Raw genomic sequence first — 26,230 nt, 5'->3', positions numbered from 1 at the left:
CCCCCCTACCTGCTCTCCTCCATTATTGCGGGGGCCACCCTTACCTCGCGCGCCGTCAAATGATGCCGCGAGGTCGTGTGACTTCACGTCACGTGACCCGCGGCGTCATTTGACGCCACGTTACCACGGCAACAGTGACGTCACATGACCCCGCGCCATCATTTGACGCCGCACTGCCATGATCACGCATCCTGAAGCTGGCTGAATCTCGGTAAGTGGAGGTTGCAGAGGCCTCGCGCGGTCCCCCGGCATTTAATTTAAATGCCCGGGGGGAGAGCGCGGGACCTCTGCATCCGCCGGCGCCCCCCAGTTTGCGCCCCGCTGCTCCAGCTGATGTGCACGTCATTCACCGGGGTATCCGGAAGGCGCATCTCACCGCATGAGAAGCTGGAGCCGGCTGGAGTGGTCAACACTGCTGTTTATTGCTGTGGAGCGTGTGAGTTGATTTGAGCTCACTGCTCAAACCATTTTTAACTTATAAAAACTTATAAACATGTCCACGTCTTTATCTTATATACATATATTTTTTCCTTATGCACCCTATTACTAATCAAAAATGATCTCCAAATAGGATGAGCGCTGAAAACTATCTAGCCACGTCTTTATCTTGTTATGATTGGGAGAGTTCCAGTGATACTAACCTATCCAGATGTGATACTAACCTATCCAGATGTGATACTAACCTATCCAGATGTGCAACAAAAAAAGGAAGCGCTATAACTAAATTAAAGTCCAAACTTGAAAAAGGTAGCTGTGGTGCAGCGTGAAGAGTCGAATTGTTCCCAATTCCCAGCAGCAATAGATGTCCAAAATAATCAGCGCACCTCGTTTCATATGAAGAAAAGAAAGAAGAAAAAGAGCACAATAGTGAAGCAAGTTCACACAACACAATGCTTATATCTGTAGATGGTAGGGTTGCCAGATGGCTTGTCCAAAAATACTGGACACAATGGCAAAAGTTGCGACCCTCCAGCCCCCATACATATTTTTTTTTAAACACACTCCCGAATACATATAAAATATAGCCCCACCTCCCCAATACATATAAAATATAGCCCCACCTCCCCAATACATATAAAATATAGCCCCACCTCCCCAATACATATAAAATATAGCCCCACCTCCCCAATACATATAAAATATAGCCCCACCTCCCCAATACATATAAAATATAGCCCCACCTCCCCAATACATATAAAATATAGCCACACCACCCCCATACATATAAAATATAGCCCCACCTCCCCCACATATATTAAATATTCCCCCACCACCCCCACATATATTAAATATCCCCCCTCCACACCCATATAAAATATCCCCCCACCTCCCCAATACATATGTAGCCCTCTTTCCTGCTGATATAGAGTGACTACTAATGCTGTATGTACCTGCTGGCTCAGCGAGATCTGGGCCTCCGCTAACTGGGAGCCTGGGGTAACAATATGTACTTGGCAGCGCCTCCACTTGCCCAGGATCCCCAATAAGTAAGATTCCCCAGGCAAGAATAATGATAACAAGCCACAACGTTGTAACCTTTTACTAGTAACTGAATGCAGAGCATGAACATACACATATCACCCGTATAACCACAGTGCATACATATATATATATAGCAATGCAATAATTAGATATCAGTGGCCTTGCCACACTCCACCTTGGTATAATTTCCTTTACGCACCACGTGTGCGCCCACACCGTGTCCAATGTACTGGACCAGTCCCTTGGTCACTTCACCCTCAGTGTCCCCAAAGAACCCTCCCCCAAGGCGGGATCAACGCCTGATGGTACCAGTGTTGGTGCACTTATTGAATACCTTCCGGCTACTCCTGCAGCCGGCAACAGACTTCAAAAAGGATCCGCCGATCCAGCGTAGTCTCTCACGAGTTGGTGAGGTCCAGCAGCTTGAGCCCAAACCACTGATCACACACCGCAGCTCCGGAAACACTGTGTCCCTATCTGCTACTACAGTAAGGGAATAGAATATCTCTTTCTCTAGGGCATTCCCTGAAGCACCACAAGCTAATGGTGACTCAGGGTCTGCACTGGGCCTGAGGGGAAATCTGGCCTACGCAGGTGGGTCACTGACCCCCTGCACACACACAACCTCTCCCCTTGGTCCTCCGGTGCCCTCTGCTAGCGTGGTCTCTCCCCCACGCTTTCCTGCCTGCCAGCAAAACCTCCTCTCCTATTCGTTCCCTGGTGTCATGTGGCTCTGCTGAGGCTCATGGGAATTGTAGTCCCACCTCAGAGCCTGCTCTCTATTGGCCAGCCGTTCGCGCGATTACACTGCACATGCGTGACCTACCAGGGGCGCCCTGCTGCATATCTGCACTGCGCATGCACAACTATCAAACATGGCGGCGCCCTATGCTTTCCGGGCCGCCGTGGAGCCTCCGAAGCATTGGAGCGCTCCCTGCTCTGCCCCCACCCTCCTGAATTGCCAGCGGGTCTGCCGCTCTCACTACAGCACCCGCAACGGAGATGCTACGGGGGGGGGGGGGAACCAGGGGAACCCCACTACACTCTCCCCCTGGCAGAATCCAACGTCCCCGCTTGGAACGTACACCATGTCACACAGTTACACAATAAAAATGCATATATAGAAATACAACTTATCATTGTATACTCTACATGAGATTATACATTTCATTGAACATTCCAATCACAGATCTCACTCTACTGTGAGCCCACTGCTGAGCCTCATAATGGGGTGCCCCGAATTGATCATAAGTCATTCTCATGGGAGGTTGACCCACTCTTTGGCTTCTACGCAGCTGTTCCTCAGTTACTCCCTCGGGAGAGTAACTAATCTCACTTTGCAACTCAGTCTCTTCCCTTGAGGGGCTCAATGTTTCAACACAGTCTCTTTGAGGCACAAAGCATGGGCTCTGTGGATCTAAAGGCTGACTCACTGGAGTCACCTCAGGTGATTGACCATGGGGCCCTTTACCCGTGGCTCCTTCGGGAGATGCCCCTGCGGTCAGAAGGCCCTTTTGAGAGGTTCCCTCCATAGAGTCCTCAGAGTTGGTATTATTTACAGTCTCTGGGCCAACCTCTGTTGCGTTTGGCTCCCCATCTAGGGAAGCAGTTGCTATTTCCAGATCTTCATCTCCTACTTGAGGTATAGGGAGTAGATGATTTCTATGCCATACCATTACCCGGCCTTCTGAGTCTTTGATACGATACACCAGGAGGCCAGGCATCTGTGACTCCACCTCATATACACTGTCTCTCCAACGATCGGCCAATTTATTCTTTCCGGGGATGCCCAGATTGCGAAGGAGGACAGCATCCCCTGGACGAATTTCCTTATGCCTCACTTTATGATCGTAGCGTCTCTTATTACTCGCATTTAATTGAGCCGAAGCTTTCTCTGCCAATTTATATGCCTGCTGCAAACTGTCTTGTAACCTTTGCACATACTTGAAATGCGTCCTGTTGGATACCCCATCAGTAGATATCCGCAGACGTACATCCACTGGTAGCCGAGCTTCCCGACCAAACATCAGGAAATAAGGCGTATACCCAGTGGACTCATGGCGAGTACAGTTATACGCATGCACCAAGGTCTCTACATGCTTACTCCATTCAGTCTTCTGTGAGCCCTTCAGGGTACCCAGAATGTCGAGCAGCGTTCGGTTGAACCGTTCAGGCATAGAGTCCCCTTCTGGGTGATAAGGTGTCGTCCGGGACTTGGTGATACTCAGCAACTTAAGCAATTCTCCTATAAGATTACTTTCAAAGTCCCGGCCTTGATCTGAATGCAATCGATTTGGCAGTCCATAATGAAGGAAGTACTTCTCCCATAAGACTTTAGCTACAGTCACAGCCCGTTGATCTTTAGTAGGGAAAGCTTGGGCATATCTGGTGTTGTGATCTGTGATCACCAGTACATTTCCGATACCTCGAGTGTCAGGTTCAATGCAAAGAAAGTCCATACACACCAGGTCCATGGGTCCTAAGCTCTTCAGATGGGCCATGGGTGCAGCCCGGGTGGGTAGCGTCTTTCGTTGTATACAGCGGGTACACCGCCTACAGTGTAGCTCCACAGACTCTCATTTTGGACCAAAAGAAGCGGTCACGAAGTAACCCGAATGTTTTGTCAACACCAAGATGACCGTGGTCATCATGTAATGCTCGGAGAACCATAGGTTGCAGGATCTTGGGTAGGAACAACTGTCGTCTATCTGGATGGTTGTGATACGGCACTACCCTATACAATAGACAGTTATCCAGCTCGAACTTGTTCATTTCTTTCATTAACAGGGCTACCATTTCTTTAGGGGCCCGTTTAATCACCAAAGGATTTTCTTGTTGAAGAGCTTGACGAACTATTCTGGCCACTGGGTCGTGAATTTGATATTGTACCAGATCCTTCCAGGCAATAATTTTATCTGGGGTGATGTTCATGCCGTCCGGATGACGGTATGCTCCTGAGATAGCCTTTGCTTGACACCCTAAAGAATCCACTATCCTCAATTCCGAGAAGGCCACTCTGTCTTGCACCACCGCTGCTAGGGAGCACAAGGCCCGTACTCCTGGTCCCGGAATCTCTTCCCAAACACCCTCATCAGGAGTAGGATTTAGTCCCGGTCGTCGAGATAGGGCGTCAGCGCCAATGTTCATAGGGCCAGGTTTGTACTTAAGTGTGAACTGATCATTTTGAAGCGCTGCTAGCCAGCGGTGGCCTGTCGCATCCAACTTAGCAGATGTATTGATGTATGTCAACGGGTTGTTATCAGTTCTAACTTCAAATGTGACTCCATACAAGTAGTCACGCAGCTTGTCCACAACAGCCCATTTAAGAGCTAGAAACTCCAGTTTGTGTACAGAATAGTTCTGTTCGCTGGGCGTTAAACTTCGACTGACATAGGCCACGGGTCTAAGTCCGGTATCATACTTCTGGTGCAGCACAGCTCCTAAACCGTTAAAGCTGGCATCAACATGTAGAATATACGGCAAATCAGAATCTGCATAGGCCAACACCGGAACCTGTGTTAAATTTGTCTTCAACCCCAGAAACGCCTGTTCGCACGCAGGAGTCCACTTGTCCCCAAAGGGTGCTTGAGCGGAAGCGGCTTTCCGACCCGTATCCTTAGGGTAGATTTTGAGAAGGGTGTTAAGAATCTTCGCTTTGCGTGAGTAGCCTTCCACAAACCTTCGGTAGTACCCGCAAAACCCCAGGAAGGAGCGTAATTCCATGACGTTATTGGGTCGCGGCCAGTTCCCTACTGCCTCTATCTTCCCAGGGTCCGTAGATATTCCTTCTGCAGAGACAATATGACCCACATAGGTCACCGAGGTGCGGCAAAACCGACACTTATCCATTGACAGCTTGAGTCCTTCGACGCTGAGTCAATCCAGCACTTTTATCAGCCTTTCTTCATGCTCCTCCAGCGTCTTCCCGAACACTATAATATCGTCCAGATACACTAAGCACTCTCTGGGATTCATATCTCCAATCGTCTTTTCCATTAGGCGCTGAAAAGTGGCTGGGGCACTGCATATCTCTTGGGGCATACGCGTGAATTGGTAAAATCCTAACGGGCAAACGAAAGCTGTTTTCTCCTGATCTTCGGAGTTTATCGGCACTTGGTAGTACCCGGACCTCAGATCCAACACACTAAACCACCAGCCCTCCTTGCTCTGCCCAGCCACCGTCCGGGCCAGCCCTCTCACTGCCTCCGCCCGCCCTCTCACTGCCTCCGCCCGCCCTCTCCCTGCCTCCGCCCGTCCTCTCACTGCCTCCGCCCGCCCTCTCACTGCCTCCGCCCGTCCTCTAACTGCCTCCGCCCGCCCTCTCACTGCCTCCGCCCGCCCTCTCACTGCCTCCGCCCGCCCTCTCACTGCCTTCGCCCGCCCTCTCACTGCCTCTGCCCGCCCTCTCACTGCCTCCGCCCGCCCTCTCACTGCCTCCGCCCGCCCTCACTGCCTCCGCCCGCCCTCTCCCTGCCTCCGCCCGTCCTCTCACTGCCTCCGCCCGTCCTCTCACTGCCTCCGCCCGCCCTCTCCCTGCCTCCGCCCACCCTCTCCCTGCCTCCGTCCGTCCTCTCACTGCCTCCGCCCGTCCTCTCACTGCCTCCGCCTGCCCTCTCAGCACTATGCCGGCGCTCTCGCCTCTGACCATGCCAGCCCTCTCACTGCCTCCACCCGCCCTCTCACTGCCTCCGCCCGTCCTCTCACTACCTCCGCCTGCCCTCTCTGCACTATGCCGCCGCTCTCGCCACTGACCATGCCAGCCCTCGCGCTGCCACTGCCGCAACAATGTTGTTTTTTTCTGTTTTGTGTTATGAGTTAACCCTGTACCTGCTTTGTACCCTGTAAATAAACCCCTGCTTAGAAAGTACAGTGTTTCCTGCCTTTGATCTGGACAAAAGATCCGATGCTGGAACTGCCCGCGTTAAACTCCACCAATTGTGCCGTCTCAGTCCCAGCGTCGGATCTTTTGTCCAGATCAAAGACAGGAAACACTGTACTTTCTAAGCAGGGGTTTATTTACAGGGTACAAAGCAGGTACAGGGTTAACTCATAACACAAAACAGAAACAAAAGACCTAACTCCTTCCAGGAGTACTGACTATATCCTGCTTAGTCCCTAACTAATCGTGGGAGAACTAAACTCTTTCGCCACTTTACCCAGTGTACCTGCAGCAGGTCCCCTTTCAGTCTCTCACAGGGCTGTCTGTGTGTGCCTTCCCAGATCAGTATAGCAGCAGCGTCTCTCACCCTCTCTGTATAACTCTCAACAGTGTGTCTGGCAGCATGGGGGGAGCGGGGGGAATCTCTGTATCACTTCCTGGCTATACAGGCTAGGCTAATTAGCTCATTAACGCACAGCTGAACAGACCTTTCCAAGAGGATTAACTCTATGAGAGCTGTAAAGACCCACAATTGCCCCATTCTAGCCCTTAGAGGGCAGTGATGGCATCACAATATATATATATATATATATATAAATATATATATATATATATATATATATATATATATATATATATATATATATATATATATAATCTTACCAGGAAGTAATACATTGAAAGTTAATTCTCGTTTTCAAGTATGTCCTGGGCACAGAGTTATAATAATACATGGGTACATTAAATGAACAGAGGTTATACATCATATTCAAAGACATTTCATTAACAGTTTAAGATATACTGTATATATATATATATATATATATATATATATATATATATATATATATATATGTATGTATATATTAAAAGAAAAAAATATTCTGCTGCGCTCACTTGGGTATGTGGATATCAGATTGGAAATAAATATGATTAATAACAATTTTGCCCGTGTGGCCTTTAAAATACAAACTACACAGAATAGAACCACAAACAAACAATGACAAACAGACCGGGGAACACAAAAAAGGAAAAGAGTGCCCCACAAACGATTCCAATAGCAGATGGAGCCGGAACCAGTGCTGTAGGGACGCCACTGCCAGTCTTCTGAAATAACCACTTTCTCCTTCACACTACAAAACAAGACGACAGCGCGGCTCCAATATATACATACATACATATACATATATATATATATATATATATATATATATATATATATATATACATACAAAACAAGAAGACAGAGCGGCTCGCATAGCATAATACTGCAAATACATTTTAATAGTTGCCCAATGCTCAGATTACGGCCACTCACAATTTAAAAATAATAACAAGCAAGGATCTCACTAAGGTGGAGACATCACCCGTTCCTCCGTTGCATACACCAGGTCCACGTGTATGAATACCGTCAGACCTCTGCCACAGACCGGGAGCCAAGAGCGTGCGTCCACACTAGTTCACTTCCTGGTCAAAGTGTCGCGTTAGAAGTCGCAGGCGTGTGCCACTTCCTGGTCAAAGTCTCGCGATAGCAGTCGCGGGCGTGTGCTTGTTATTATTTTTAAATTGTGAGTGGCCGTAATCTGAGCATTGGGCAACTATTAAAATTTATTTGCAGTATTATGCTATGGGAGTCGCGCTGTCTTCTTGTTATGTATGTATATGTATATATATATGTATATGTATGTATGTATATATTGTGATGCCGACACCACATCGCAGTCTCTTTTATCCCAAATGAGGCAGGAAACGCTGTATGTCTTTATACTTGGGGTTTATTTACAGGGATAAATAATATGAATAGGCCCACCGTCCTTTTAAGAAAAACCAAATAATAAAATCAAATCCTATTTCCATTAGGAAAGCTAACTGACTTCTCAGCTCCAACCCTTACTAACCTAGCTGCCAGCTAAGCCAGTTGTCAGCCCAAAACATGCCCTAGCATAAGCAATAAGGTAACAGCAGTCTTTGTAAACAATTGAAGGGGTTGTGCTTATCTTAGTCCATCTGGTGATGTCCCTGCTTCAGCACAGTCTATCGTCCTTACTTCTTCTCTTTGGGATTCCACCCCGTGGGAGCTCAGGGAAACTTCTGTGTTCCTCTGTAACCAGCCGTCACTGCTTCAGCACAGCTCTCTCAGCAGTGTCTCTCAGACTTCTTTAGCCAGCTTCTGGTAGCTGGGGAGCTCCTCTGTCTCTCCCCCTTCTCTGGGGAAAAACTGTCTCTCAATGCCTTGCTGCTTCCATACTCTTAAGGCACTCCCTGATTAATCAGCCAGCAGGTGAGCAGTCATGCCAGAGTGGATTATCTTAACTCTCTGTGGTGAAAAAGTCCAATAACTGCTCCATTCAGCGCCTAGAGGACAGCGAATGCACCACAATATATATATATATATATATATATATATATATATATACGGAAGGGGCGGCCCCAACAAAGACAAAGTCTTCTTGCTATGTACTGTATGAAGATATATACTTTATGTAGAGTGGTAGGGTTTTCTATTTGCTTCTTATGTTTTTCTACTTGTGTGGTTCCTTTCATTGTATGGGTCTATTAGCTGTCCTGTTACCTGCCTCTCAATCCTCTTGCCAGCACTGTCATTTCACTTTCCTTCACTCTGGTCACTGCAAACTCTCCCTCCGGCCGGTGTGTCAATAAGCTAAGTTAACTTAAGGGTTTTTTGAAGTTAGGGTAGGGGGTTAAGGATAGGGGGTTTTAAGGTAAGGGATGTAAGTTTTTAGGGTAGGGAATTAGGGTAAGAGGTTAAGGTTTTTAGGGTAGGGGTTAGCGTTGGTATTAGGGGTTAATATTCGGGGTTTCCCCCCCCCCCCCCTCCCAACCAAAGGGTAAGGTTAGGGGCTTACCTTGGCAGCGAAACGGCTGTCGGCGAAGGTGAGTGGCAGTGACTAGACCGATCTTATACTGTGTCCTTTGAATTGCGGCCACTACATGGATAAAGGGAGAAACCAAACAATGATACAGTCAATAGCCTGGGATGCAGGACCTGTCTGCTGTGTTATAGGTGCTAACATTCAGCAGTGCGACGTGTGAGATACAGTGCAATTAAGACGGGTTAAGAAGCCAGAAGTGCTCCATTAGAGAGAAAATACCAATCAAGCCACAGGAAGGCCCTTCCAGTTGAAGAGGTTAAAAATAGTTCCTCTTTTAGCACAAAGACGGTATGGAACAAAACGCTGGCAAATGTTTAAGTTAACGTTGGGTCCCAAGAGAACAAGGCGGTCTTTCTTGCTGTGGTCCATGTGTGTCTAGTTCCCTGAAAAAGGAACTGAATCAGCTGTTAGGTATGCAGATCTGTGAAAGAGAGTTCTGTCTCAGGAACCCAAGTCTTTACGAGGCGCTGTGCCAAAGAATAAAAATATACCATTTAAAACGGCAGTGTGCTGGGAGAAAGCATTGCCATTTCCATAGTGAGCAGCATCTGGACGGGCACCGTTCTGCATCGGAAAGCATGGTCCCAATCCTCCTAATATTAGGTAAACTTTCAATGCATCGGTTTCTGTGTAATGGTTCCAGTTATGTTTGGGTTTGAAGTAGCATGAATCTGTTCTAGAAACAACTCCTTCCTCTCCTAGAAAAAGCAGGTTAGTTCCATAAACATTTGACTTTAACATTTAACAAAAACGGCATTTTCTGGGTGAAGGAGGACTTTTCTTCCATTTGCTTTAATACAAGAGAGGGGGACATTGTGTAAGGCGTATTTCTTGGCAGTGAAGAAGTTAATTGATATATATATATGCTTATTAAAATGTTTTTGTACATTGCGATTTGACATTGAGATTGTGTGTGGATGATGTGTGTGGATGATGTGTGTGTGTGTGTGTGTGTGTATATATATATATTTTGTTTGTTTGTTTTTTTTAATAAACACTGTAGAAGTGGCTCAGTGAGTAAAGGCACAGACTCTGAAAACAATAACACTGCGTTTGAAGCAGGGAAACCTGGTTCAATTCCCGGTGTCAGCTCCTTGGGCGAGTCCCTTTATCTCTCTGTGCCTCAGGCACCAAAAAACAAAATTACATTGTAATCTCCGTGGGGCAGGGACTCATTGTGTCTGGAAAAAGTATATATACAGCACTGTATATGTGTACATGTTTCTCTGAGCCTTTATCTTTGGTATTTGAGCGTATTAGAGCCTCACTGTTACCATGTAGAGCTAGTTTTATTGCTTACTTACACATGTGTTCTTGCTTTTTGACAGTTTCCAGATGGTTGCCTGTAAGTATGCAGCTTAAGACAGAGGTACATGCGTTTCCAGGTAAAGCCCACCCCCAGTCTGACACAGCATGCTCTGTCTCTCATTGCTATTTGCAGCAGGGAACTTACTGCAGCTGCACTGTAATAAGTTCCATTTATTTCTGAACTAAACTGTACTCGACAGCCTGAAACACTACCCTATTTCCATAGCTCGATCATAAAAGCATATGTACTGTATGTTTCTTTAATTATAGTCATTAAAGCAAACCGATCAGTCTGGTTCTTTTGCGTCCAAGCTCCTCTGCACCACAAGACACTCCCTGGTATTCATGTAGCAATCTAAGGCAGACAGGGTCTGAGGGTGCAGGAATTATAGTGTTCACATGGAAAATGAGATTTAATTTCATATTATTAGAATCCTTGTGGAATAAAACCAGCAATTGGTATTTTTTTAGAAATCTATTTTATTTTGGAAAAGGTTCCCTTGTGATCCTGGGACCCATGAACGTGTCAAAGAAGAAAGGGAGAAGTTGATCAATTTAATAAATCTCAATATGGGAATCCTATTGTGGTGCAAACGGTCAAATATATTCAGAGAAGGGCTGTAGAGTATACGGTCTCTCAAAGATATTCACTTGACTGCACACCACATAATATATAACTTAACATTAAAAAATGACAATGTACAGTCTTTATTTATATAGTGCCATTAATGTACACAGCGCTTCACAGTAGTAATACACGTGACAATCATATAAATAACTAATACAAATAACAGATCATGGGAATAAGTGCTTCAGATTTAAAAATTAACATTTAGGAAGAGGAGTCCCTGCTCTGAAGAGCTTACAATCTAACTTGCTAACTCAGAAACCCTCTTGCAGTTAGGAACTCTGAAAATCCCCGCACTGGCGGTCTCAGATCTGACCCATCGACGTGTGTCGGAAGGTGTCATTTTTTTTTTTTTTTTTGCCTCCAAGCGAAGCTCTAGCTTGTGCGAAACGTACGTCGGGATGTTATTAATGACACTTTGCGACACAAGTCAATGGGTCTTTCTGAGACCGCCAGCGGGGGCATTTTCAGCGCCATGCCCCTTGCCTATCTTACCCTATGTTGTGTTGCCAGTTTTGTCAAAGCATTAAAGGGCAGTAATAAATAATAGTGATAAGTCTGCCCCTGGGTTCTTTTAACTGAAACTGACCTACATTTGCAAATCTTGTCACTGCTAACATGCTAGGCAGGTTTGCAGAATTAAAACGACTAACTCCATTTACCCTGTTACTGGCTAAGCAAACAGATACTTTGCGCCTATACGCAGCGTCTGCGCTGATCAGCTTCTTCTTTTTTTTTGCTTTATATTTTCTAACTTCTTGCCCTGTCCAACGCTGTTTCTATTTTTAAAATCTGATGTTCGTTCAGGAGACGATAACCTGGGTAAATACCGCAGCTAGAGAGGAAGAAACAGATTTTTGCACTAAATTCTGTTACATGCCCCAGTTCCCAAAATATGTGTGATGTTGAAGTAGTAAAAATTTGTGTTGTTTCTTGTGCTAAATTTGTATAAAGTTTTCCGGACATTAATCGATGCAAACTTTTGGCGTGTCAAAATGAGACCATTTATGTGACTTTGCATGTGATCGTCTGGGTCATTCAAGAGGCAATCCAAGCGCTTTTATTTTAACATTTATATTATTTATTTTGCCCAGGGTTAAAGCAGGGGGTCTCCGGAGCTGAACCCCATTCCTTTCAGCTTTGGGGATCCCCTGCTTCCAGCGATACTTACCTCTTTAGGGGGTGCCGATATCTCTCTGCTCTTTAAAGCTCTGCGTCACGTGGGCCAATAGGAAGCCGCACGGGGCGTGCCAGGCAAGGTGCCCCCTGTCTCCGGAGATACGTGCCGGGCAAGGTGCCCCCTGTCTCCGGAGATACGTGCCAGGCAAGGTGCCCCCTGTCTCCGGAGATACGTGCCAGGCAAGGTGCCCCCTGTCTCCGGAGGTACGTGCCGGGAAAGGTGCACCTGGTTACTTCCTGGTATTTAAATCCCTGCATGACGCTGGCCAATAGGAAGCTAGGATGGATGAGGTTACAGATTCCTTTTTGGCCTGTGTAATGTGGGAGATTTAAACCAACATTTTTTCCCCTGGAGGGGCCGCTACCTTTCCTGTATGTATCTCGGAAATGAATGCAGGTCATCTCCAGAGACCCCCTGCTTCCCAGCCATGTAAAAGAAAGAAAAAGAGAGGCAGTAGGAAAACTGCTTCTTTTAAACTTCACCCCATAACCTCCTATCCTTCCAAGAGTCACAGCAAAGGATACTTAGGTCTGATTCAATAGGTGACACATTTCCCAGTTAGGCCTCGTCCATGGTTGTTGTTTGCTGGCGGAGGCGAGGTTCCGCTCAGCACTGAGCCCCTACAGCCGCAATTAGAGCGGCTCTAGTAGGGTCTCGCCTACGCTTCCGCAAGAGCTCGGAAGCATAGGTCTTTTTATTTAAAAAAATCTTACATAAGACTTCATTTCAAACACACACATATACACATTACCAGCAGCTCCCGGCACTATATACAGGAAAAGCATGCGGCACGTGCACGCGCGTTCGCATAGGAACGCGCGGCCACACGGCCGCATCCTGTATATAACAGCCCTTAGACCAAGGGTGCGCAACTTCCTGTGCTGCGCCCCCCCACCCCCTGCCTGCTCTCCTCCTGGGTCGTGCCCTCCTCACCTCTAATGTGGCGTCAAATGATGCTGCGGGGTCACGTCACGTGTCTCGCGGCATCATTTCACGTTACGTGTCCATGGCAATGGGCGTCATTTGACGCTGCGTTGCCATGGAGACGTGTGACTGAAGCCGGGTAAGTAAGTTTACAGAGGTCTTGCACTCTTAGCGCGGGGCCTCTGGAACCGCTGCGCCTCCCCCCCCCCAAAAAAAAGTATTGCACCCCCCAGTTTGCTCACCCCTGCCTTAGACAGTAAACTCTCTGAGACGGGCAGTCCTTTCTCCTAATGATTGCATTACATAGTTACATAGTTACATAGTTACATAGTAGATGAGGTTGAAAAAAGACGCACGTCCATCAAGTTCAACCTATGCTAAATTTAGACAACAGATACTTTGTCCTATATCTATACTTACTTATTGATCCAGAGGAAGGCAAACAAAAAACCCCATTAAGGGGAAAAATTAATTCCTTCCTGACTCCAAGAATTGGCAATCAGATTAATCCCTGGATCAACATCCTTCCATGTATACTTATTTGGTATATCCCTGTATACCTTTCCCATCTAAAAAGATGTCCAACCTTTTTTTGAACAAATCTATTGTATCTGCCATCACAGTCTCCATGCACTTTTCCCAGTTTTTTAGCATATTTCCTGCATTGTCTTGTATACTGTTTCTGTGTGCATAGTTGGTGCTGTGTAATTGAAAAACAATATATATACTGTATATGCACATCAAAAGGAAGCAGTGGCACTCCTTGAAATATATATATATATGATTGATTCTAGATATGTGCAAGTATTACAGATGAATGAATAGCAAATACATCACCCAACACGCATCAATTGTTCTTCTATGTTTTCTTGTTCTAAAGTCGTATTAACTTTTGATGCGCTTTTTAATTGTTCTTTGTAACGTAGAATTTCCGGTGCGCCTGATCCCAGGCGCCCCAGGTCGAGACGATGGTCTCAGCGGTAAAAATCGGAAGAGAATAATGCCTGATCCTTTGACAGAGCTGCCGCCACTAGATCCCCTCCATGAAGCGAATCTGTACTGCAATACTCCTGGAATAAGAGAGAGAAGCATGGAAGGTATTGTATCTCCTGGATGTCCGCATACAAATAGCGATTCCCACCAGGGGGTTTGTCTAAAGAAATATGCAATGGCAGGTCCCGGCGGTATAGTGGGTGTCTGAGCCTGTGTGGGTAGCGTGGCCATATTTTTCCTGGGCCAAATTTCACACGTATGCAAACCGCGAGAACCGACCGCGCAAACGGCAAGCATCCATCGCGCCTTCGTGGCCGGCAAGTGCTGATCGCGCATGAAAACCAGAACATTTATCTAGATTTGGGGGCACGGGGACAGAGGGTAAACATCACCCTACAGTACGTGGGGAGATTCTGCACGTACAAGGCGTAAGGCCCTAAATTGAACCTTAGCTTAGGTAAAGCATTGTGGGGCGTGACTTTGGAAGCGCCCTCGGTTATTGACAGCTATACCACCCATGGTGTCTGCACACACTGAGGTGTATTATGGGGCCTTATTAAGCGTGTGTTCCCTCCATGAGCTCAGGACACTATACTGCCCGGGATCGGTCACACAGTTCATAGTCTGACGAGTCGGCAATAAGATTGAATAATTAGGGGTTTTGAAACAAATATTTTCTAGCAGGGGGTGCACAATGTAATAAAAGTTTGGGAATCGTGATTAGTCGTCATGTTACTGCTGGAGGTACTTCTAACATACAGCTCCAGCAACCATAGGATAGATTACATACGTGTCTCTGGGCATGCTACCCCACATGTATGTTCAAATGAAATACAAATGTGCAAATTTGAATAACGGATGTCTCGGAATTGTTATATGCAGTTATAATCTCTTCATGACATTATCATACCTTTATGAATTACCAGAAATTGTGCCTTCGTTTTGAAGTGAAACTTCTTTGCTGGCACCTGCAGAGTTTTGATAGGAAAAATCCCTTGTGTTGTAACAAAGATCCATGACGGAAGTGACGTCACTGCTGGCAGAAGAGGCCACTAGCGATGTCGAGGGAGGTGAGGGAGGGGAAACACACACACATTGTAGGCAGCGCATGCGCAGAGGAGGTTGTAAAAACTGTGGCGGGCATGCCGCTCCGCGCATGCGCAGAAGCTCGTATTGATTTTTGCATGTGCAGTAACGCCCCGGCCAGCGCCGCGTGCAGACCCCGAAGGCGTGTGTGCGCAGGCCCGCCCAGTACTGCACGTATGCGTAGGCCCTCCGGTGCTGTGTGCGCAGGCCTGCCCGGTGACGCACGCATGCGCAGGACCGCAGAAGTGATCAGCTGCCTGACCCACACTGAACTCTCTGCTGCACAGGTGGGTCAGTCACCAACCCCGGTAGTGACTGCAGTCACCCACCCAGTCAGTCACCCACCCAGTCAGTCACCTACCCAGTCAGTCAAGGCAGTCACCCACCCAGTAGGTCAAGGCAGTCACCCACCCACCCAGTCACCTACCCACCCAGTCGGTCATCCAGTCAAGGTCACCCATCCACCCAGTCACTCACCCACCCACCCAGTCAGTCACTCACCCAGGTCAGTCACTCACCCAGGTCAGTCACTCACCCAGGTCAGTCAGTCAGTTACCCATCCACCTAGGTAACCCCTCCACCCCCACAGGCCACCCCCCCCCCCCCCAACCTCTTCACAATCTCACGCACTCACTCACACACAAGGAATTCACAGTTAGTATAAGTATAGAAGTGCAAATAGCTAAAACAGGGGTTGTATGCAGAGCACGCGCATTCTAAGTCAAACTTCTTTGCGTTTTGTCACTGGAATTGTGTTTTGATTTTAATCAAAAACATCACCATCACAAATACAATTTCTGTGACAAAACAGTGACAAAAGACAAAGAAGTTTCACTTAAAAAGCGCGTGCTCTACACATACACACTTTTTTTTATATGTAAGATGCCATTGCAGTGTGGTACAGTGGGAGGTGAAACAAGGTCACATAACATACAAATATAATAACATCTATCAATTTGCTAATGCTGAAATTAGTTTTATCATCTAAGCCTGTACAAGGGATTATACTAAAGGAAACTCATGTTATAGAAAAGGTTAAATAAACTCTTGGACGGTCTGTGTGCATACAGATGTTACCGCTTCAGTTAAACAACGCGCCAGTATTAACACAATACAACGTATTAACAGCACAGATGTAGAAGACGTCATTACCCCCATTAAGGAGAAATAACTTGTTGAATAACACATACGTTATTCAACACGTTATTTAAGTAATAATAATCCCAGAAGAACAGGACATTACTGGCCAATAATGCCCTGGCTGGAAGAGTTGAAGGCCCGAGGCGAAGCCAACAATTCTGGGCCATTATGAAATGAATAATGCCCGGAATTTTGACCAATCAGAGAGCAGGGATTTCAATAACGCCCGGAATGTCAAACAGTTTACCCTATAATTCTCCTTAACGAGTAATCGCGCCTTCTACATCTGTATTTCAATTAGTGTTCATATGTTATAGTCCAAGATTACCTGTTCAATTTGAGTGGGGATCCCAGAATACAAGAAACAGAAGCTGTAGAAACAGGTGCAGTGTACAGTACTAATAACCAGAGAGCAGTCACATCTAGACAGGGTGATAACGCTGGTTGTGAGAGCCCCATACACACGTATGTTTGGTCGGCACACGGTTCACTTATCCACTTCTATTATTTGTCTCCTGCCACCAGGTCATGCACCTCACAACTTGAAGCTGCTGTCTGTCCACGTGATGATCCGTCATGGAGACCGGTATCCATTGTATGCTATCCCCAAAACCAAGAAGCCTGACATTGACTGTGTCCTGGAACCAGGCCGGTAAATTGTACAGAAGACTTCAGTTCTCATGTTATCCCTTTGTTTCTCTAACTCTTTTCTTAAACTGGTTGCGTAAATCTGTTCATTTTTTTTTTTTTTTTAAGTAAAAAGTGCAGAAAGAAAACAGATATAAATAAGTAATATCACGTGCCCACATGAAATGGCGGTAAAAAGTATAGTTCAAAGTAATGCACTAGTGCAGGGGTGGCCAACTCCTCTTCGACTGAGCCACTGATTGAGCCACCAGTGCTGAAGCCGGGATATCCTTAAAACCTGATCTGTTGGTTCTCAAACCTCTCGGGGAGGTCCTTCTCTTCCGTTTTGTTCACAGTCGGAGCGCTGACTGCAAACGCTCCCTAGAAAATGATCAGACCCTGAAGAAGGGCAGCATAACGTCTCTATGGCACTGAAGGGGTTACTATGCGCATGAATATAATTTTGGGTGTTGACCTCAGAAACATGGTCTGGCTCAGGGCCCAAAGGAGAGGTTTGAGAACCACGGTACTATAGTTACCAAATAAATAAGGTTTACCTTCGTATTTTCCACCAGACATACTGGCTCTTCTCTTATTATTCTTTTTTTACAGGATAGGAAACTGGGCGACACCCTGAAATACTGACCGGTAAAGGTACCGGCGTTTCAGTCCCGTCCAGCCGAAACAGAATGGCGGTTTAAATCTCCTGCGTCACCCTGGCCAATAGGAAACTGCAGTGTTATCCATCGCGGCTTCCTGTTGGCCAACAAGACGCAGATTTAAAGCCCCGGAAGTACCGCCGGTACCTTTTCCAGCAAGTATCTCGGGAACTAGAGCGCCATGGAGCTGAAAATAGAATGGGTCAGCTCTGGGGACCCCCTTTAAAAACAAATGAGGGTTTAGTAGGTTGGAGTGCCGCTTTAAGACACCGTACATTCACTTCAGTGTTCCATCAGGTATCTTCCAGTACACAAGACTGCTTGGTAAATATGGCCCATTATATTGTGTTGTATTTTTTTCACCTGCCAGTGTACTGCTCAGATAGCCCTATAAGCACAACGCTGCATTTGTCAGCCATTGTAAAGCGCCATTCAGGACGTTCTGTAACTCCAGGCTCACCATCTCGCGTGCATCTATTTTGTATCCTGTTTTTTTCTGTAATCTGTTCCCATCTATCTTCACCTCAGGAAGCCATCTCATCCCCTGCTGGCAGATTTTATTAGCCATATGTCAAAAGGCTCGGAAGCACACATGGATAGCGCCTTGAGTAGCCTGCCTCGTTTCCCCAGCCATTCCCTGTGTGAGATGGGAGAACTAACCCAGACAGGTGAGATAGTATATTCTGTTTTTACCAATGTACCTTCTGTGGGGTGTACTGTCCCCTCCCGGCAGTGAGACAGACATTGCAATAGACAAAATCAGCACATACAATTCCACACATATCCAGGCCCACTTAGGGCCAAATTGATTCAAACAAATCAGACAGCTGTAAATATTTTCTAATTAAAGTTCCCCTAGTTATGTTTGTAAACATTTTAACCTGGAATTTCGGAATAGGGTTTATTGCCCTCATCTCTTTCTCATCTGCACCATAATTCTCTATAGTACTGTCCCGTACTAGTTAGTCATTTGACAATCATTGACATTGAGGCAGAGCGGGCACGGTTGACATGCAACCTTGCTTGTAAAATGATTTTGTTGTAAAATGATTTAAAAGTATTTACTTATCTTATTGAATGCCCGGTGCCCTGTTATCCTATTAATCATGTAACTGTCGTTATTCCAATTTGGTTCCAATAATCTGTGTTTTCTCGGTGTGTCTGCGACGGCCAGGTAAAGCATTCCAGAACTGTCCGGAACATGGTTACAGACACAATAAAGTGCCCAACTTGTTTATTGCACATAGGAACACTAAGCACTAATCTCATTCTGGGCTCCAAACATCAAACAGGCAGCGTCGTTACATTTACAGTATATGAACCATCTCCTTGCTGCAAGGCCCGGGGAGGGGATCGTTGTTGTGATATGGTCCCCTCGGAGGTGATATTCGGGCGCTAATTTCATGTTTTCTGGTCTGTAATGTAGTTACCAAAGAAATGGACGGAAGGTAGTAATATGTCCACATAGTTTTTCCTGTGATTGAGCTGAGGCGCCTGAAAAGAAAGCGTCTTGTCCGAGATCACACAAATCACAGAATCGGGGGCTTTGTAGTTAATATGACGGTATTTAGCATATGTGTCTCTTGTCAAATTAGCAGTCTGCTGGTACAGCGTGGGAGATGGGTTTGTTGAATATAAAAGTAAATACAAATACCAATGGTGGGTGCATTTGCACGTCTCAGACATGTCTGCGACCCTGTCTTTCGCCATTATCTCTTAGCATACCGGGCTTACGCTGCCGCCAGGGATTCTGGGTAATGACATGCAAATGAGCACAGTGTGTCAGTCTTTACTTCTTATCCATTTTAACATGGAACCCCTATAAGCTTATGCCTGCCATATTACACAGCTTTTCAGGTTTAAGAAGTGCAGAGCCAGTAACCTATTCACAGGCGGCTATTTTGACACCCGTGTGAGGTTGGTTCCTGGCTCTGCAACGTGAAGCTGGTACGTGGGTATAACCAGACATTAACAAAGTTATGGTGGGTAAAAAAAAGTGACAAAAACCCTCCCCCGTACAGTGTACAGCAAATAAACATGCCACTCGTGGTGCATTTGCACATGTCAGACAGCTCTGTAGCGCTGCCTGAGACATGCGAAGGATGCTGAACATGAGAGTAATGTGTGGAGACTGTACCTGTAATGGCAGGATAGTGGTTTGTATAAATTGTGTGTTTCTTACCATCACTTTTATTCAAGACACCAAACCCATTAGCACTGCCAAGAAGGCGTTACCTGGGCGAGCGCACGCTGGGTTCCGCTGTGCAGCTGCAATGCCATTATGCGTGTGCTGGTATACGCTGAGTGAACGTGGTCTGAGAGACCCACTTTAGTGCTGCCAGGGGGCTGCACTGTTCCCTTTAGTGGTAGCAATGTTTGTATCTTTGGACCAGCTGCTTCCTTATTGATGCCGATTTATTTTTCAGGCAGTTAGTATGTATACAGGCATACCCCGCATTAACGTACGCAATGGGACCGGAGCATGTATGTAAAGCGAAAATGTACTTAAAGTGAAGCACGACCTTTTCCCCACGTATCGATGCATGTACTGTACTGCAATCATCATATACGTGCATAACTTATGTAAATAAGACATGTGTAACAGGCTCTATAGTCTCCCCGCTTGCGCACAGCTTCGGTACAGGTAGGGAGCCGGTATTGCTGTTCAGGACGTGCTGACAGGCGCATGCGTGAGCTGCCGTTTGCCTATTGGGCGATATGTACTTACTCGCGAGTGTACTTAAAGTGAGTGTCCTTAAACCGGGGTATGCCTGTATACAGTACTTGGGCAGTGTCATGGTCTGTAGTAGGGCTGGTCTGTATAGTTGGTCATTTACTATACCCGGGAATACTGTGACCGCTTACTTCTCAACTCCAGTCCTTAAGACCCCCCCAACAGGTCAGGTTTTAAGGATATCCCTGCTTCAGCACAAGGGGCTCAATGGTCCCTGCAGCATCACAGGTGGGTCAATCAGACCCTCCTGCACCACAGGTGGCTCATTCAGTCCCTGCTTCAGCACAAGTGGCTCAATAAAGTCCCTGCTTCTTCGATTGAGCCACCTGTGCTGAAGCTGGGATATCCTTAAAACTTGATCTGTTGGGGGATCGTGAGAACTGCAATTTAGCACCCCTGGATTAGGGAGTTCTATTCAGATACCCCCCACCCCCCACACACACACACCACGGCCTCCTAGATACTGACTTATTTTATCAGTGGTTCATGTGTGTATGTATAAATATATATATATATATATATATATATATATATATATATATATATATATATATATATGCAGACATACATATATACATACTTTTCTGTATTTTTGAAGAAATTGTGTGATTAACTCATTCCATGCCGTTTTTGTTTGAGGTGAATAAAAGTTGTGAAGATCACCCCCCCCAAAAAACCTCACAAGGTAGGAAGAGATGATTAAAGTGTGGCACACGGGCAACCCCCCCCAAATATTTAGCAAATATGTAGAGCCATTTCTCATGGAACAAGTAATCCTAAATATCTTGTGTATCTATTGCAGGTGTTGTGCAACATCTCCGAAACGGGCAGCTTTTACGGGACATCTACTTAAAGAAGCACAGGCTGCTGCCCTACGACTGGACCGCAAAGCAGCTCTATATTGAATCCACTGGAAAGAGCCGGACTTTGCAAAGCGGGCTGGCCCTGCTCTACAGCTTTCTGCCGGACTTTGACTGGAAGAAGATAAGCATTCGACACCAGTGGAGCACTATATTTTGCTCCAGCCACTGCGACTGCCCTGTAAGGAATCACTACCTGGAAGAGGAGCAGCGTCGCCAGTATAACCTCCGAGTGAAGAACAGCCACCTGGAGAAGACCTACATAGACATGGCAAAAGTGGTGGGTGTTCCCACCCGTCAGCTAAGAGCATCTAACCCCATTGACTCATTGCTGTGTCTCTTTTGCCACAATGTAAGCTTCCCCTGCACCAAGAATGGCTGCATCGACACCGAGCACTTTAAGGTGATCAAGTCGCATCAGATAGAGGACGAAAAAGAAAGGCACGAAAAGCAGCTTTATTTCAAGTATGCGTTAATGGCGACTCACCCCCTCCTAAACCAGACAGTCAGCCGAATGCAGCGTGTCGCCGAAGGCAAGAAGGAAGAACTCTTTGCTTTGTACTCCGCCCACGACGTCACCCTCTCACCTGTCCTCAGCTCCATGGGGCTGGCGGAAGCCAGGTTCCCCCGATTTGCCGCTCGGTTGGTCTTCGAGCTGTGGCATAACCCCGAGGGGAAGAAAGAGCAGTACGTGCGCGTTCTTTATAACGGGGAGGATGTCACCTTTCAGACCTCTTTCTGCCGAGGGCAGGAAAGGCGTTCCAAGCAGGCCCTGTGCCCCTTTGCAAAGTTTGTCCGCTTTGTAAAGAAGGAAATGTTTTTGGCTGTTAATGGCACCAGTTATTATGACACATGTCATCAGAGGTTATTTTAAAGAGGGGAATAGCGCACCGGAGGTATGTTAGGTAAAACAAAAACATTCCAGTGTCTGCCATATTTAGTGCAGTAGAGAATACTGCACATTCTGTAAAGCTCAATAACACGACTCATACAAACCAACACCAAGCAACGTCTGTTTTTGCACCATGTCTAATAGGTCTGTATAATAATAGCGTGTTCACAGCACAAAGCACCTCTAGGCTGCCAAATGTTCACAGCGACTGCTATGCAGTTTCATTCTGCTATGGAAACCCAGTGCTGCTTAAGGCTGTGACCATTAGAAAGTTTTGGAACAAACCCTTAAGTCAGGGGCGGCCAACTCCAGTCCTCAAGGGCCACCAACAGGTCAGGTTTTAAGGATATCCCTGCTTCAGCACAGGTGGCTCAGTCAGAATGAGGGTGTACAAATTTAAAAAAAAAAATTCCCCCTCTGCCTGCCCCCCCTTACCTTTTCTCCGCCGGTCTCTGACGTCATTATGTCACGTGACCCCATGCTGCTATGGCAACGCGACGTCATGTAACCCCGCTGCCTGAGACAAGGTAAGCCACATGTAGAGGCCTCGCGTGCTCCCCCGGCATTTAATTTAAATGTTGTTGTGGGGAAGAGCGCGGGGCCTCTGTACGCGCAGCTCTCCCCCCCCACCCCCCTAGAAAGCACCACACACCCCAGTTTCCAAACCCCTGAGTTAAGGGATCGTTACCCAACAGGAATCGGGCTAAAATACTGTGTGTAAATACTCGCTGGCCGTTTTATTCTGCGCTGTCTGGTGATAGAGACTTATACTGGGCTCACAATGGTGATTTCACCCAGTTGACTTATGTTTCAGGTTTGGCATCAAACAGAGCAAAATAATGACTGTAACCTCCTTTGCGTAATTATACCCGAGCTTGTGTTGGAGTCAAACACACAGCTTTGTAGCAGTTTTATGTATATATATATATTTTTAAAATGCGAATATCATCAAATACCTGGGCTACTGTAATCTGGACATTGCTTGAACAGGAGTGACTTTTTACTGTACATTATTTGACGGTGAATTTTTTTAATGTTTTTAATTGTCATTAAACAGTGCCTCCTTCTGCTATTTTTGAGCGTTGACGTTTAACGTCTGGCCATCGGGTCACAAGAGTCCATCCTAACTGGATAGCAACGTTGGTACGTGTAGTAACGAGTAACTTTCAGACTGTGGCTTAATATCTGGTAATAAATGATGTCATTTTTGGTGCTACTTGATCCCCTATTACTTGACAAGGCTGTGTGACACCAATGTGTTTTTACGTCATGGCTGCCACAATGCAATTGGCCACCAGAGGGCACCTCGCACACATACACACACGCACACCTCGTACAGTCTCAATGAGATCAAAACCGTTTGATGTCGGAAGTGTGATGGTGGGGTTTAATACTACAGCGTTATGGTGATAAGTAACCATGTAAAAAGTGGACCTTTACTTTGCTTATGCGTGATTATTCTGAATTCCAGGTCTCATCCATTCAATGTACCTAAGGTCTTTGCTCATGCTCAGTGTATATTAAGTTATGATGCTATGAAATATATAAATTAGTAACACAGGCAAGATCAGGGGTGGCCAACTCCGGCCGTCAAGGGCCACCAGCAGGTCAGGTTTTCAGGATATCCCTGCTTCAGCACAGGGGGCTCAATCAAAGACTAAGCCTCAAAGTGAGCCACCTGTGCTGAAGCAGGGACAGATTGAGCCACCTGTGCTGAAGCAAAAATATCCTGAAAACCTGACCTGCTGGTGGCCCTTGACGGCTGGAGTTGGCCACTCTGGGTTTAGATGATAATTACCTGCTACCAATGTGATGTTTATTCTAAAGGAGAGAAATAAACCCTTTCTAGCAGCGGCCCTTACTGATCATATTTGCATTCTTTGGAGAAGGAGCGGCTCGGCGAGTAAAGACACTGACTGGCACTGAGTTTCAAGCAGGGGACCCTGTGCCTCAGGCACCAAAAACATAGATTGTAAGCTCTACAGGGCAGGGACCTGTGCCTGCAAAATGTCTCTGTAAAGCGCTGCGTACAACTCACAGCGCTACACAAGAACATGCTGTTATTATTATTTGTGTGTGTGTACACACTTTTGAATGAATTTGCATGCATTGGGGCAACACAGGACTCCGTTATCTGACCCGGAGTGAAGTGATTCATACATTTTGATATATATTATTTTAATATAGAAATACAGTTTAAAAAAAATATGGAAGTCTAATGTAACCTGCGGGTGGTTTGTTGTTTAGCACGGGCTGCTGCTTTAAACGGTCGGCCTTTTTACATTGATACATTGCAGGATCCAGCCTGGCATAAAACAGTACCCCCCCACAGGCGGAATAGCCCCTATTCCTCCGACGGCTGCTCGAACTCTGCACAACCTGCTGCCCCAATTATTCCTTCACATTGATGTTTTACAACCTCTGGCTTGACATGGAAATGAAATGGGTTTAACATCGTTCCAGTTTTTGCAGCCTACTGTACATATCTACCATCTTTATAGGTAATAAACAAACTTCTCTTTCTAGATGTCTAATTCACGCACAACTCATCAGATTGTGTACTTGTCGCTCGTTGCACAGCAGAGCTAAAGTTTCTCCATTGTGCTGCTGGGAAGAATTTGCAAAGCCGCAGTGTCCGCTGCTTCTCTCCCATGTGACGTGCCAGGCTTTCTCTTTGGAAGACTAAACCCGGTTTATTTTCTTCTCCGTGTAGTTTAAAGCTGTATTCGTCCGGGAGAAGGAAATATTTGTTGTCGTTTGTGAAACCTTCGATTGGACTTAACTCGTGGGCGTTCTTCAGTGTTGAAATAATAATATACAAAGCTTTTTCATGTGTACGGTCTTTTCTTTCCCACAAACCAGGGGTGTTCAACTCCAGTCCTCAAGACACCCTCCCAAACAGGTCAGGTTTTCAAGATATCCCAGCTTCAGCACAGGTCGCTCAATCACCTGTGCTGTTGCTGGGATATCCTGAAAACCTGACCTGTTGAGGGGCTTGAGGACTGAAGTTGAGCCCCCCCTGCCATAGACTGTCAGTAATTGAAAATGTGGTTTTGTGGCCTTTTTTCGTGTTGTTTAATTTACTTGGATAGCAAGCAACAACTTTTACACTGCCGGGGGGTTGGTGGGGGGGTTTAAAATGTGTTTCAACATTTTTTTAATTTGTATTTATTTTTAATGCTGCATTATTTTCTATCAATAAACAAAGCATTTTGGAAAAGACCTGTAAGAACATTTGGTCACATTTTATTTCAAGGCTATTCTATTGTATTTCTCTTTCTTAAATGGAATTAGTGTTGTTATATATATATAAAATATATATATATATATATATTTTTTTTTATCTACCCATGCAAGAATTTCCTAACCTTATACAAAAATCACAGCAACGTTCATTAAGAAGCTATCATGCAGATTCTGACAGGTTTCATTTTCTGTAACACTATATAATCCAGTATATACAGTTAAAGTTGCTATGGTAATCATATTAAGACCTATATACAGTAAGCGCTTCTTCCATGGGTCTCTTAACTCGCTCCAGTCTTCAAGCCCCCCCCCCCCCCCCCACCAGGTCAGAGTTTCAGGATATCCCTGCTTCAGCACAGGTGGCTCAATCAGAGGCTCAAGAGAAGCCAAGCCTGGCATCGGCAAGGAAGGACGGACGAGCGGCACTTGACGTTACTGGGGCAGTGCAAAGTTGCCACGGACAGCAGAGGGTCGCCGTTGGTCCTGGACTACAGGCTAAAATGGTTACACATTGTGTGAGTAGTCGGATGACTGCGCTTGAACTGCGATTCAATCATTGAATTTATTAGTCCACTGATTGAGCGACCTGTGCTGAAGCAAGGATATCATTAAAACCTGACCCGTTGGTGGCCCTTGAGGACTGGAGTTGGCCGCCCCTTGGTTAGAGATCCCAGCTTCATCACAGGTGGCTCAATCAG

At 46.1% G+C, this 26,230-nt stretch overlaps 1 protein-coding gene across 5 annotated transcripts in view; it reads left to right on the top strand.

Annotated features, from left to right (window-relative positions):
- Positions 1-25,496, top strand: part of PXYLP1 (2-phosphoxylose phosphatase 1) — a 68,851-nt gene extending 43,355 nt beyond the window's left edge. For 2 of the 5 annotated variants that reach the window (XM_075569694.1, XM_075569695.1), the window contains exons 3-7: positions 10,584-10,640; positions 14,222-14,392; positions 17,040-17,166; positions 18,329-18,468; positions 21,337-25,495. In XM_075569694.1, coding sequence (XP_075425809.1) covers positions 10,584-10,640; positions 14,222-14,392; positions 17,040-17,166; positions 18,329-18,468; positions 21,337-22,268 — 1,427 coding nt within the window. In that variant the 3' untranslated portion in view covers positions 22,269-25,495. Of the gene's footprint in view, positions 1-9,774; positions 9,859-10,583; positions 10,641-14,221; positions 14,393-17,039; positions 17,167-18,328; positions 18,469-21,336 lie in introns of those variants that run through there. The other 3 variants (XR_012787931.1, XM_075569693.1, XM_075569697.1) reach the window with 3 other exon arrangements.
- Positions 25,497-26,230: the final 734 nt, after the last annotated feature.

The sequence above is a fragment of the Ascaphus truei genome, chromosome 14, assembly GCF_040206685.1.
Source record: "Ascaphus truei isolate aAscTru1 chromosome 14, aAscTru1.hap1, whole genome shotgun sequence".
Classification (NCBI taxonomy): domain Eukaryota; kingdom Metazoa; phylum Chordata; class Amphibia; order Anura; family Ascaphidae; genus Ascaphus; species Ascaphus truei.
Note: the sequence above shows the minus strand (reverse complement) of the source record. Positions and strands in the feature narration are given on the sequence as shown.